The sequence below is a fragment of the Prinia subflava genome, chromosome 3 (genome assembly GCF_021018805.1).
Source record: "Prinia subflava isolate CZ2003 ecotype Zambia chromosome 3, Cam_Psub_1.2, whole genome shotgun sequence".
Classification (NCBI taxonomy): domain Eukaryota; kingdom Metazoa; phylum Chordata; class Aves; order Passeriformes; family Cisticolidae; genus Prinia; species Prinia subflava.
The window spans coordinates 82,996,365-83,009,722 of NC_086249.1; the positions used below are offsets into that span (position 1 = coordinate 82,996,365).

Consider the following 13,358-nt stretch of genomic DNA (forward strand, 5'->3'; position numbering starts at 1 on the left):
CTTCAAAATTTGTGAATCTAGCAAAGTTTCAGGTACATTGCTGTACTAGTTTATTTGTCTAAATCTTACTTGGAATTTATTAAAGTTCAGCTTCCAATCAGAATTTATCATGCCTCTCTGTGTAGACTACAAAGCTTTTGGCTGAGAGTAATTCTTCAGCAATATCACCTGGTAACCCTTTCTGTTTCCAGGTAACAGATGTAAACTGTCTACTTCATTTTCTACAGACTAATGAGCAAAAATACAGTAAAAATAACCACTAGAATCACTTTAAGCTATAATCTTCCTACTGCTAAATTTGGCATCTTCAAAAAGCCTTCCTTTCTCAACAACTGAGCATAAAACACTAAAGTTACATGGTTAAGTTTGCAATATCTCAATTTCTGGTTTTCCTGGTGAGGACTGAGACTTACTTTTCTCTCTCTTATTTTTTCCTGGAAAGCACACATGCATTACTTTCCCAAAGAAAAAGTTTAAAAGTAGTAAGTGCAAACTACAGTGTCAGTATGCTGAACACAGGAGGTCAAGCAGGAAATGCCTAACAGGCAGGGCTTAAGCACTACAAATGGATGATGACATGATAAATAAAAGGCAAGAGGAGTACACAGATCTTTCCATAGTGTTTGATTGTGCTCAGAGAACATTGGCCTGATCCAATAACCTTGGATTTCCCTCATGTATGTAGTCTTAGCTGAAAAAAAAAAATGACATCAGATCAAAAGAAGAGACAGATGAAAGATAAGAGCAAAAAACCTGGGAAAGAATTCAAGGTCTGTGACACGACAACACATTCCATGTTTGGCACAGAGCACACGGTAGAATCTCCTTTCTCAACGTAACTTTGCATTTGAAAAGCTTTTATAAAAATGACCAGCAGATCAGGTTCAATGAACATGGTTGTTAAAAACGCTGAAGTCTGTAGTTTCTGCAAAATTTTCAAGAACCTTCTTCAAAGTCATGCACCCTCTAAAAACAGTTCTTGTTACAGACATTATAACCTGCTTTCCTAGCTCAGCAATGCTGTCTGTAATGTCGGTAACCCAACAAAGCATCAGTGATAGCACCAAGGTAAGAACAAGAAAGCAGCCTAGAGCTGAACATCAATCAGCTGGTATAAAGGCACAGAACTGTTTTTTATTTCAAAACAAGAGCCGCTTCACTAACAGAAGAAAATACCAGAACACAACAGAGACAAATAACAAGGTTGGGAAAAAAAATAAAACTAATAAAAAACCCCAAAAGCATACAAGACATACATGAACTTGTGCCACACATGAACATTTAAAATTGAAACTGGAAAGAACTTCACTTGTTTTGTTTCCTGTTTTTTTAATCCTGCATGACAAGACACATTGGAGACCTGTCCTGTCTCTCCAGCAGGTGTGGGGATACACTGATCTCAAGAGTAACAGTTCAAAAGGAGAACAAACATATACTAGATAATAGACTCAATCTAAAGTGCTCACCCAGTCTTCCCAACATTCATTTAAAAAGCAACAATCCTGTATAAAAAGAACATTGTTGACATAAAAGCAGAGGAAGAAGACAACTACAATACTCTAAAGATCTCTAGCTGGCATAAACTGGAGTCAAGACATTTTATCCTCCAGCAGAGTTCATCCACCTTTAAGCTTGGCCTGACTGTCCAAGGTTACAAATCAAGTCTGCTACGGGTGCAAGTGTGACAGCAGACTGCCTGTGGGGAAACCTGGGTACTGTGTGAGGAAGGTCCTTTACCACACAGTAACCACATCGCTTCCAGGTCCCACTTGTTGCACAGTATGCTACAGTATCTGCACTAATGGCCCATGTGGAAGGTGCCTCTGCACAAACCAGTTGTCATATTACATCTGCTTTTCTGTTACCAAAGACTTCCATGGATCCCAGTAATGAAAAATTGACTGTATATATAAAACAGTTCTGAAGCAGCACAAACATTTATCAGAGATTAGCATTTCAAGTAATTAAAAGCAGATGTTATGTATGTGAAATAAGACCGTGCAGGCAAAATGTGACGAAGGCACTTGTGAATTAATTTTATACTGATCACAGCAAATGATCAGTATAAAAAGCATCAGACAAGCAGCTAATTTTATTAAGTATACTTTAAATCATATTGGTATGAGACTGGTGTAATGGCAATCTAGAATTAATTTTTTAATTTGTCAGGGCTGCAGTAAAGTCATACATGTACATGCTAATCTGCAGCCCCACGATGGACAGCATCAAAGAACTGAGCAGGTCATGAGCCTCAAGACATCTTCATTTCTCACACACACTGATACATCATGAACTAACAGTATTATTTTTGTATCAATTTAGCAATGACAGCTGCACTTATATAAACCACCTCAGCCAAGAACTTCCAACCAGTTCACAAAAAATAAATAATTAAATTTTCAATACCCATGTAATGTAAAATATAACACCTATAAATGCAAAATAAAATCAGCAACTTCTTTCAGCAAATAAATTTAGTTGCGCTCTTAAAATATCAATTTACACAAATCATCTAAAGGTAATCTGCAAAGGCAGCAATCCCTCCCATCTTCAGGGGAATACAGCCAGATGCTACACACTCTACTGGACTACGACTGAAAGCAAACAGAACAGAACAATCACACTGCTAAAAGCAGAAGGCTTCACTTACCCTTCTCTCCATCTGAAATAAGATCTCTTTCTCCCTTTTGCACAACTGTCAAATTCCCCATGGCTTGGCTGAGTCTTAATACACATCCATGGTGATCACTACTGTCCACGGGGTCTCTAAGCTACAACACAAGAATTCCATACACAGTACTTATTTTGCTACTAAAACAACATATTCTAACACATGCTACTTATATATGCCTGGGGGAAAAAACAAAGGCAACATCATCAGTCTTTCTTTAAAAAAGAGCTCAGTCTAAGAATATGCATTGCTGTGGCAATTATACCATGCAATAAAAACCCAGAGAGTGTTTCTCTCGCATACAAGAAACAGCACATAATACTGAAGCCAGTAAAAAGTTACTTATTTTCAAGGACAAAAAGACTGAACTTGCACATATTTAAATACCAAAAAGGCAAACAGCTCACCATGGCTTCATACAGTCTACTGAACTCCATATAGTTTGGAGTAAGAATAGCTCGCTGGTAACCTTGAATAAGAGAAGGCTGCTGGGAAATGAGCCACAGTCCATCCTGCAAAACACAGTGAGGAAAACATTTACTAAACAGATTCTTAAATGTTAAACCACTGACTGAAATCAAGAAAATACTTACTGCATCAATAATGATAGGAATTCCTTTCACTTTCGATTTCTCTATAATACCCTGCAAAAAATGCAGATACTTTTAAGATGCTTGTTAATTTAGATCTTGTAAGATCCAAACCAAATTCATACAACAAATCTGACTATGTAAGTTGTTTTTAGGAAGTGATAGAAAAAAATCTGTTACATTCTACAAACTAATGTAAAACATTTTCATATCAGCAGGTAATTTTACAGTCACAATGTTTTCTTCCTGTTTTAAGTGTCCACAGAGTTGGTATATGTACTGAGTACTCATGGCAAGGTTTTGGGATAGGGAAGAGGGGCTGCAGGGCTTCTCTGAGAAGTTGCTGGGAGCTTCCCTCATGTCCAACAGAGCCAATGCCAGCCAGCTCCAAGACAGTCCTGCCTGGCCAAGGCTAAGCCCATCAGCGACAGTGGCAGTATCTCTGGGATAATGGATCTAAAACCAGGTGTGTGCTGAATCAATTCACTGGAGGAGAGAGGTGTGAGAACATGTGAAAGCTACAGCCCTGCAAGTCAGTGAAGGAGGAACAGGAGGTGTTCCAGGCTCTGGAGCAGAGGTTCCCCTGCAGCCCGAGGTGCAGTTCATGGTGAGGCAGCTGTGCCCCTGCAGCCCATGGAAATCCACAGGGGAGCAGAGCAGGGGGATGCCCAGTGGAGGCTGTGACCCCTTGGGAAGTGTGCACTGAAACAGGCTCCTGGCAGGACGTGTGGCCCCACGGAGAGAGGAGCCCACACTGGAACAGTCTGTGCCTGAAGGACTGCACCCCATGGGAAGGACCCATGTGGGAGCAGTTTGTGAAGAACTGCAGTCCATGGGAAGTCCACTGGAGAAGTTTGTGGAGAATTTGTCTCTTTTCAGAGAAACCCCATGGAGGAACAGAGGAAGAACGTGGAGTCCTTCCCGCGAGGAGGAAAGAGCAGCAGAGACAATATGTGATGAACTGCAACCCCCTGCACCACTGAGAGCAGGGAAATGAACAACTTTGGAATTAAAATAAGCTTGGGAAGAAAGGAGGGGTAGAGGGAAGGTGTTCTACCATTTGGTTTTATTTCTCATTATCCTACTCTGATTCCATTTGTTACAAAAATCAATTAATTTCCCCAAGTTGAGTCTGTTGCACATACTTCAATATAACTAACCGGTGAATGATCTCTCATGTCTTTATCTTAACCCACGAGTCTTTTGTTGTATTTTCTCTCCCCTGTCCAGCTGAGGAGGGCAGTGATAGAGAAGCTTTGATGGGCACCCAGCATTCAGCCAGGGTCAACCCACCACAATAAGCAAACAAGCAATCTCACCCACTCTGCCTGCTGTAGGAGGTGTGCAATGCCAACACAAATCACACATAGTAAACATGGATCTTCAATTAAATAAACCAGAAAAATCCCAGTGAGTACTGCCTTGATAGAGATCTACCAATAACCATAATACTAACTTCAGTTGTTTTGCTGCTGACAGCTCCACTGCAGTGTTAGGTTATGTACAAACAAACATCCAAGACACGCAGTATGTACGATGTCATTTCACCCATGGTTCTGGAGGTTTTATGCTTTGAAAGCAAAACCAAGGTGGCCCAGACAACAGACCACTTGTGAAAGTGTTTTTTTCAGCAAGCAGTATCTCTGAGCAGACTGTCTGCCCTTGTTCTCCATCCAAACCCAGCAACAGCAATGACTGATCCTCAAGTTTTTTAATGAGAGGTGAAGTTTTTTTCAGTGTTGGTTATTACCAACTCATCTTTGAAGCTGGAGGGTTTATCTTTTTCCTGTATAAGATAACAGAGCATGGTATCCATCCAAAAGTTTAATTACTTTTGAATGTTATTAAGCTCTTCAGATTAGCTATCATATGGCACTGAGCTTCACAGGCTAGCAAGACATGATGTAAGGAATAAGGAAGCAATTTTTAATTAATGTTCAGGGTATTGAACATCTCTCTTTTCTTGTATAAGGGTCAAAATAAACACTACCTACCTTGCTCCCTGTAAATTATTACATATCACATATGCATATCCTCACAAACATTACTACCTGACTCTGATTTTTCCAATACCAGTGGAAAATATTTCCCTTCCATTTTCTCTGTCAGGCACTGCTTGCAGTTTGGAAGCGTGATACTACCCACTGCTCCAAGCCTAGGACTTGTCTCAACACACAGCTGCAGCTACAGTAGAAGCTGCTAGAGAACAGAAACCTTTCCTCCAGACTTGCACAACTTGGGCTGTGTGTCAGACTGCCAGAAGCCCACCTCCTTTGAGATCCCTAGGGAACACCACAGGGTCTTCTCCTTTACTCAGCTACTTGAATAATTTTGAACCAATCGCAGGTTTTACACAACTCACACTGTTCAGCTGCTGCTAAATTATTCAAATTTATTAGTAAGTATACTTAACAGCTGTGTGAGGATGGATATATAAGTCTTATATGAGTCTTAAAACACACCTAGAATTTACTGTGGCATTCTGAAAACCACAGCGCCTTACTTTCAAAGCTTTTAAGAAATGTGTAAGAAATTAATTTCTTAATTCATTCCTGTTAATCTGCACAGATGTGCACAGCTCAGTTTTCCTTCACAGAAGCTGCACTGCTTTGCCCCTGCTGTGTTAAGTTCATTAACAATTATGTTTAACTCGGCTCACTTTGGAACAAAAAAACAAGGCTGTGAATCTAGGAACCAGATTTTGTGTTTTGCTGTTTGTTTTTTCCTTGTAAAAATGAGTGTTATAGATCCAACAGCCCAATTATTTTTGAACCATACTTAGCTCTTCTGATTAGATATCTTAGGGCACTGAGACCCAGACCTCAGCAAGATCATCCTCCCCCAGTCTTTGAAGATACAAATACCTTTCAGTACAACCTGATTTCCTAACTGGTTATAATTAGAGTATTTTTGTACATTAGCGGCTTCACCAAGCTCCTTCAGTACACTTAAAATGATTACTGCTCCACTTCCCACTAATATGAATCACCAGTTTATTCTAGCATATCAGCTTCAGTAAGCCAGTCTTTCATGACACTTGATTTTCTAAAACTAAAAAAGACTTCCCCCAACAGCCAGTAAGGAAGACACCAGATCTCAGGAGTCCTTATCCTTCTGAACTATTCTCTTAAATGTATTATAAGAAATCTAGGGAAGGAATTTTGCCAAAGTTTTGCTCCCAAAACAGCTGCAGTTTGGCAGCTGCTGTTATTGTTTGGCCCCTTTTCATGTTTCCTCATAATTGCCATCTTGGCTACTGGAATCTCGTGCTCTCTCCTAAATAAGCAACCCTGAAGATCCATGGTATACCAAAAGAATGTATGTGTAAGATAAAAAAAATGGAAATTATAAAGCCTGACAATGTATCTACTGCTAAATAGCATCTGGAAGGCCAGATCACCGGTACACTTCAGAGAAATAAAGCGGTTTTTCCTAATAATGTTTTGAGTTCCTACCTCTCAAGCACATCCTTCACAATCCTGAAACATTTGACCTCCACTCTAAAAAGAAATTTCACCTTGCTAAGTAAAATCTACTGGGCAAGCAACTTTTATTATGTACCAAGTCTCTGAGGTATCAGTTTCTAATCTAACATACTGAATGATCTTTGCTTGCTCTTCCTCTCCTTATAAAACAAATAATCAGGGGATACAAAGTCGTTTGTCTTATTTAGAAAGCTCATTTTTGATTAAAAAAAAAGCCAAACAATAAAAAACAAACAAACCAAACAAACAAAGCCCCTATCTTATTTGTTTTCCTTTTCTCTTCCTTCCTTAAACCCAGACAGAAATTGCTTAGAGATAGACAAGGAACCTCAGAGAGGAAGTTCTGGGGAGGGCAGGGGTGATTTCGAAACTATAATAAACCAGTTAAGATCAGGGAAGTCCCCTAAGACAGCCACACGTTTGAAGGACACGACATTCATGGGAGAACCTCTGTTTCTTACTGATTGTGGACAGGACCACTGGAGAGCAGCTTACACACCCCATCTAGGGTGGGATGAATAAACAGACATACCTGACTCTCCTCAGCTATCACAGGGGTGCAGAGACACTTCACTGTTTTATTTTTAGACACCAAGAATTAGGTGAGATGAAGCCCACTTTTAAATACTACTTCTTCAAATACCATATTGAAAAAAACCCCTTAAATATTTGCATTAGGAGTTTATGGCAATAATGGCAACATCCCTTATGCAGAGTACTTTGTTCCTGGAAGCAAAAATCAATTTTCAGCTGTATTTGTAGCTCAGTATTTGGTATGGACTTTTTTGGTTAATACCTGTAGATACAGAAGAACCTTCATTGTTAATTTGCCAATTAATACAGCTCAGACTAATTCTGCATTCTCACCAAAACCTATTCAACAGTTCCTAATGAAATTCTATGTATGAACAGAAACCACCTGTTCAGTTTTATCCAATGGAACAATTATTTCTGTGGGAAAGGATTTAGAAGAGAACATTTGCAAATAAAAATATTAAGGAATGTCACTAAGACAAAAACTGAAATCAGAACACCAATGACAAGTGAACAGGAACACACACAGATATCAATGATAAGCCCAAGACACCACCTCTTCCCTTTAAACAGCATTTTAAATATTAAGATTTTGAAGTTTCTAGCTCCAGAACATCCCAATGGACAAACTTTCTGTGCACAGAATGTATTATACTACAGCAGTGGTGGTTCAGCTTGGAACAAGGCAGGAGCATCTCCTTCAGTGGACTCCTAAGCCCTCAAGGACATCCAAAACTGAAGCACTGGACTCACAAGGCAACCTTGGCACGAGCCACAAAGCAGAGGGGACAATCATGAGAAGAAGAGGATGACACACTCTTGTCACCCAACCCTTTGACCTACAGCCACACTGTGTAGCTAAGATATCAAAGACTGAAATTTGGATCCTTCCTCTGCAATTCATAGCCATAGCCAAAATTCAGTCTCTTATCTTTCATATTGAGAGTCTTAATAATGGGGTTTGGGCAACCTCTTGCTAGAGATAGTCTTCTTTGTATCAGCTGGCTAAATACTTGGTAGGTCCTCTGAAACAGTGATTCAACATTTACATGAGAAAAGGAAAAGCGGTGTCAACCCCCTCTTATTAAAATCAGTGATGATTAACTGTATTGCAAGACTGCAGTACTTGTGCTAGAACAAATCTGTAACAAGAGTTTCCTCTCCTAATAACAAGACCAAATCTGAAGCTGCTGTCCTCATTAAGCCAAAGAAGAAATTACCTGGGATTCACACATCCCACGAAGCTGCTCTATGGCACAAACTCTCTCACAGTTATTATTTGTTAGCAGCACCAAATACTTGACATTTAGAATTGCCCAAAATAGTATTTCAGTCATTGCAGTTTCTGGCTGAGGGGAAGAAAGCCAGCAAGGGTAAAATTAACCTGAATCTACTCCTACTCTACTCTTGAAATACACGATTTCCTGAAAAAACCTTTTTCTTTGACTCATTATTCAGGACTTCCACGCAAGTAATGTACTCAGCAAGAACTGAAAAAGAACTTGTGTCACAGTAGAAATCATTGGTGTGTCAGAGGAAAGGTAACTCTTTACTGTAATTATAAAGATTTATGAAGTAAGGATGAAAATTAATGTGTTTTCATTATTTTTTTTTATTATCACGGAAACTATTTTCTTAAATGCAATGCATTCATTTCTAGCAGAAATCTGTTTTCTGTCCCAACTTTCACATGTGAATTTTAAAAGAGATTCCCAAACCCAAATTCCAATCTTTAAAAGAAGCCCAAAAGACAAAGCTGAAACACAAAAAAAGCAAAATCACCAAAACACACCAACCCCCACACTTCCCCCAAAAAAACCTGAAACACAAAACCCCCAACACACCAATACCTGTAAAACACACACACATGCAAAATTATTCAGTCTGGAAAGGACTGCAGGAGGGAGAAGCCTGAAGGAACAAATGGACAGGATACTGCTGAGACAGGACGCAGTAATGCAGAAAAGCATGATAGGATTTAACCATTCGATAGCTGCAGCTGTGCTGTGAAACACAAGATTCACCTGCACTGTACTAACAGGGACATCCAGGACTCCTGCACACTTCCACAAGTATTACAGAAAAGAGAACAGGGCAGAGATGAGCTCCTGGTTGTAAGGAACAGCCACGTGGAGAATAGTGGGGAACACATGAGAGAGGAATAAATTGCTGTGGAGATCCTAAGTTCAAGCAAAGGATCCCTTATCAGCCATGGAAGTGTTCACAGAGCAGCCACCCTGAGGCCCCAGGGGCAGAGAACAGCTGGTGCCCTCTCAGCAAGTACCCACAGCCTCTTGGAAAGAAACTCTGCAGTCTGACTTCCCCACCTAAGTCCACCAGCCAGCAGTAACACCCATCCTATTTATGCTGCCTACATGCAACAGCATAAAAGCTGGTTCTCCACTGATACACAGAAGAGACAATTAGGTAGGTTTGCCATGCCTGAGATATACTTTTCAGCTTTTTTAATTAGATGTGGATTAGCAGAAGAATGCCCGCAGTGACTTATATTAGTAGTTTTATCACTACTTATGTTCTTCCTCATGAGCTAGTTCAGCTATACAAAACTTTTGCATTTGGTGTTTAAAAAGGGAAGAATCAGGAAATTAGACCCAGTCATTTAATTATAAGATTGAATTTTAATAAAATGAACAAAAAAACAGATTAGCAGAGTATATAAAGCAACATCTATCCCACTACAGTAATTAATTTTCACATTGCCATTTTTCTACCTAGCAAAGGAAAGATTGCTTTACTTGACATCAGCAAAAAACACCGCATTTCCTCAGTCCCTTCAAGAGTCATGTCTTGACCCACTTTTGGGCAAAGTCTTACTTGGGTTCTCAAAAAGAAATTCAAGCCTTAACATGCCATAATAACGGACAGTATTGACCAAAATGACATCCAAACACTTTAGGAAGCAGTGCCTTCAGCCCACTGAAAGGGCACTCCACTGCAAGTTGTATGTAATTACACACTCTGCTTTGGTAAAGACATGCAAATTGTGCATAACCTGGCATTGGGAGTGGCAGTCCCTTTTACAAAGAACCCTCTCCTGAACGCTAGGATCACAAACTGCTGTTGAAACGCTACCTATAATTGCTTATATTTTCTACATGGATACTGCTCTCAACCAGCAATCCTACATCCATGGTTTTGTCTGAAACAGAGAGAAAAAAGAAAAAGGGTGCCCAAATTTTCCTGTAAATGCTGCAGCTCGAAGCATTTCCACACATCCTCCTCCCCAAGGTGACCGGGAGGAACAAATAAGTTCCACCCCAACACGCTGCGAATCGATTCCTACAAATAGGCACTGAAAGCCCTGGGAAGCATTTCTGCCTTGCTTGCTTCAAGTCTGGATAAATGCAGAGTTAGCAGGGACTCAGCTGCAATAGAGGTCAGGATGCAGCTCTCTGGTGGAAATGCCTGGGAAATGGGCTTGGCAAGCAGGAATTTGTAATCTTGCACAGCTAGAAGCAGGCAAATATCCCAGGCACAGGCTGTGCTCAAGGCTACAGTCATAGCTGGCAGGGGGGAGAAGCTTCCCTTAATATATTCTATTTGATGCAAGCAGTTTGAAAAACATTAAGAATGGAGTTCCACTATTTGAGGTTCTTCCCATTAGAGCCATATTTTCAGAAATTTCAAAACTGGTTTTAGGTTTTTTAATTGACTCACTAGTTAAAACATGCAGTTGTCTCTTAAACATGCTTTTATTAACTCTTACAAGTTGATCCAAAGACACAGCCTCCTTTCAAAATTCAGCAAAGACAACAAAAATCTTTGTGGACAAGATATATATATATATATATATATATATATATATATAAATCACCTTTAACTAGCACAATTGCCCGAGTTTCACTTTTTGTATTTCTGTAATCACACCTATCACTAATTCATTAATTGCTCCACTAAACCCTCAAACCTCATGCAAGGCATGACCACCACTTGTGAATGAAGAGTCACATAATAGAGATGAATATCCCTCCTCTGGAACACATAGATTCTTCATCTTGTGGTTTATGCTCCATTCAGTTTATGTTGGTCTTTTGTCTTTTAACTGTAGTACCACATGCTATGCCCTGTATTCCAAAACAGATTTTCAGGTGCACAGCAAAATATCTCACTGAAGCCGGGCAGAGTGTGATAAGGACTCTAAAGAGTCAGGCTCATTAAGTGCTTTGGGAGATGTTAGAAGCTGTTACAATTAACAAAGCTGAAGACATTGTAGATGGCAGCTAATCAAAACTGCTCTATTCTACATTTAAAAAAAAGAAGAAAATTATTCGTTTGTAGACTCCTTCTTTGAATTCAAATTAGATCACTTGCCTTAAGCATGGTGGAAAATTGCAACTAACAGCTTCTTAATATCAGCTTCAATCAAAGCTAAATTCCTAAAGAAGTGACATAAACTGAAGTAATACCTGAACACAATTAGAAAAAGCAAAAGCCTCTGAAATACTGTCCTAGTTATGAAACAATACAGAGCACTGCTTTTTGCCTATGCTCCCCCAAAATCATGGTCAGCCAGAGACCATTTGAGAAGCTACATTTATACATACATGTCAGCCCTAAACACATGAAAATCCACTTTCAAATATTAATACTTTTTATTGCAATCCAAACTCTAAGTATCTACATCAGAATAAATAAAAGCAGTAATTTTTCTCATGATCTCATTCATTGAATTTTTGCACTCACAATGAAAACTCTACAAGGTTCCCAATTTATAGCTGATTATGTTAACTAGATTTGGCTTAAGATATTCATGGTCAGCTGTTGGCACTTTGTCTTAAATAAACATAAACTTAAAATGAACTTGTCATGCTTAAAATGAACTTAATGAACTGAATTTATCACTGCCAATTTTTTTAGGGTTTTTAGCCAAATGAGCTCAGAAAGATTTGAAGAGATATCCAACACCAGTGTTTTGCTTACAAATGCTTTTGAGTATTAAAATCAAGTTAAACAATATAAGCCTACATGCAGAAAGCAAATAAATATCCCACTTCACTGTGAATGACTTTCATCCAGATCCATTACACATATTAGAAATAAATTCTGTCTGCAAGCTGCATAAACCTGTATTTAAGGTACTGTTAGCATGTATTCAAACAGTATTTTTCTAATCAAGACATCTGTGAGGAAGCCACAGAATACTAATAGTTCTTAGCACAAGCAGCAGTAGTTTCTTGCCATAAGCAAGAGGGTATCTCTGTCTTGAGCTGGTGTTGCCAAGCTTTATCCACATCAGTAACACTGCCACAGAGACTGCATCCTAACCCAGCAACAGCCCCACCTTAGGAGAGGATATCCACAAATCCTGGGCCTCATCAGGCCTTTTGAAAGCAATGAAGCTTGGCTACCTTGGAGGTCAGTTTTTCACTGGATTCTGTTTGTGATATGTGCATCAATGCTGGGCTGTGGGTGAAGGCTGGCTGTACACACATCTCACTGGGTTTTGCCCCTGCAATACCCCAAACACAAGATTCCAACTACCTCACCTCCTCCTAGCTGAGGGCTTAGAAGAGAAAGAGGCATTGCCTTCAGTTCCTTATGAGCAGCTGAATCCCCACAGCAAGAACCTCCAAAGGGTATAAACAGGGAGGAAGCAAATGCATATGACACACACTAAAGAATGGAAATAACTCTGCTGATTTGAGTTGCCATGAGCAGTGACTCCAAACACTCTGTTGGTTCGTATTTGTACATGGTGGTAGGTACCACAGGCAATACCAATCTGCCACCTGCAACATTCACCTGGGATGCTTCTCTTGTACCTGTGGTACAAATAGAACTGAGAGGGCCACTTAGATATCAAGAGGAAAATCCTTTTCAAGGCCCACAGTGACAGATTCAACTCTAACAGACTCATATGTTAACAACAGGTGGCCCTGTATTCTGCAGTGCTCTTGATCTTGCAAAAAACTAGTGCAGATAGTGTAGTGAAGCACCTGGTCCATTCTCACAACGTATCAGGGCTGTGAAGTGTTGCCTAAACCTTGAATGCATGAGGCTTGAAAGGCAGAAAATAATCCAACTAATCAAAGGAAGGCTGATGCTTCAATCAAGGTG

General features: G+C 39.7%; 1 protein-coding gene across 7 annotated transcripts in view; it reads right to left on the bottom strand.

The window, feature by feature from the left end:
- Nucleotides 1–13,358, bottom strand: part of NAXD (NAD(P)HX dehydratase) — a 49,260-nt gene that overhangs the window by 8,817 nt on the left and 27,085 nt on the right. For all 7 annotated transcript variants that reach the window (XR_010079716.1, XM_063392772.1, XM_063392774.1 and 4 more), the window contains 3 exons: nt 3,265–3,315; nt 3,079–3,183; nt 2,651–2,771 (listed from right to left, as the gene is read on the bottom strand). Coding sequence is in view for 6 of the 7 variants with exons in the window: in XM_063392772.1 (XP_063248842.1) it covers nt 2,651–2,771; nt 3,079–3,183; nt 3,265–3,315 (277 nt within the window). In the remaining variant the exon portion in view is untranslated. The remainder of the gene's footprint in view (nt 1–2,650; nt 2,772–3,078; nt 3,184–3,264; nt 3,316–13,358) is intronic.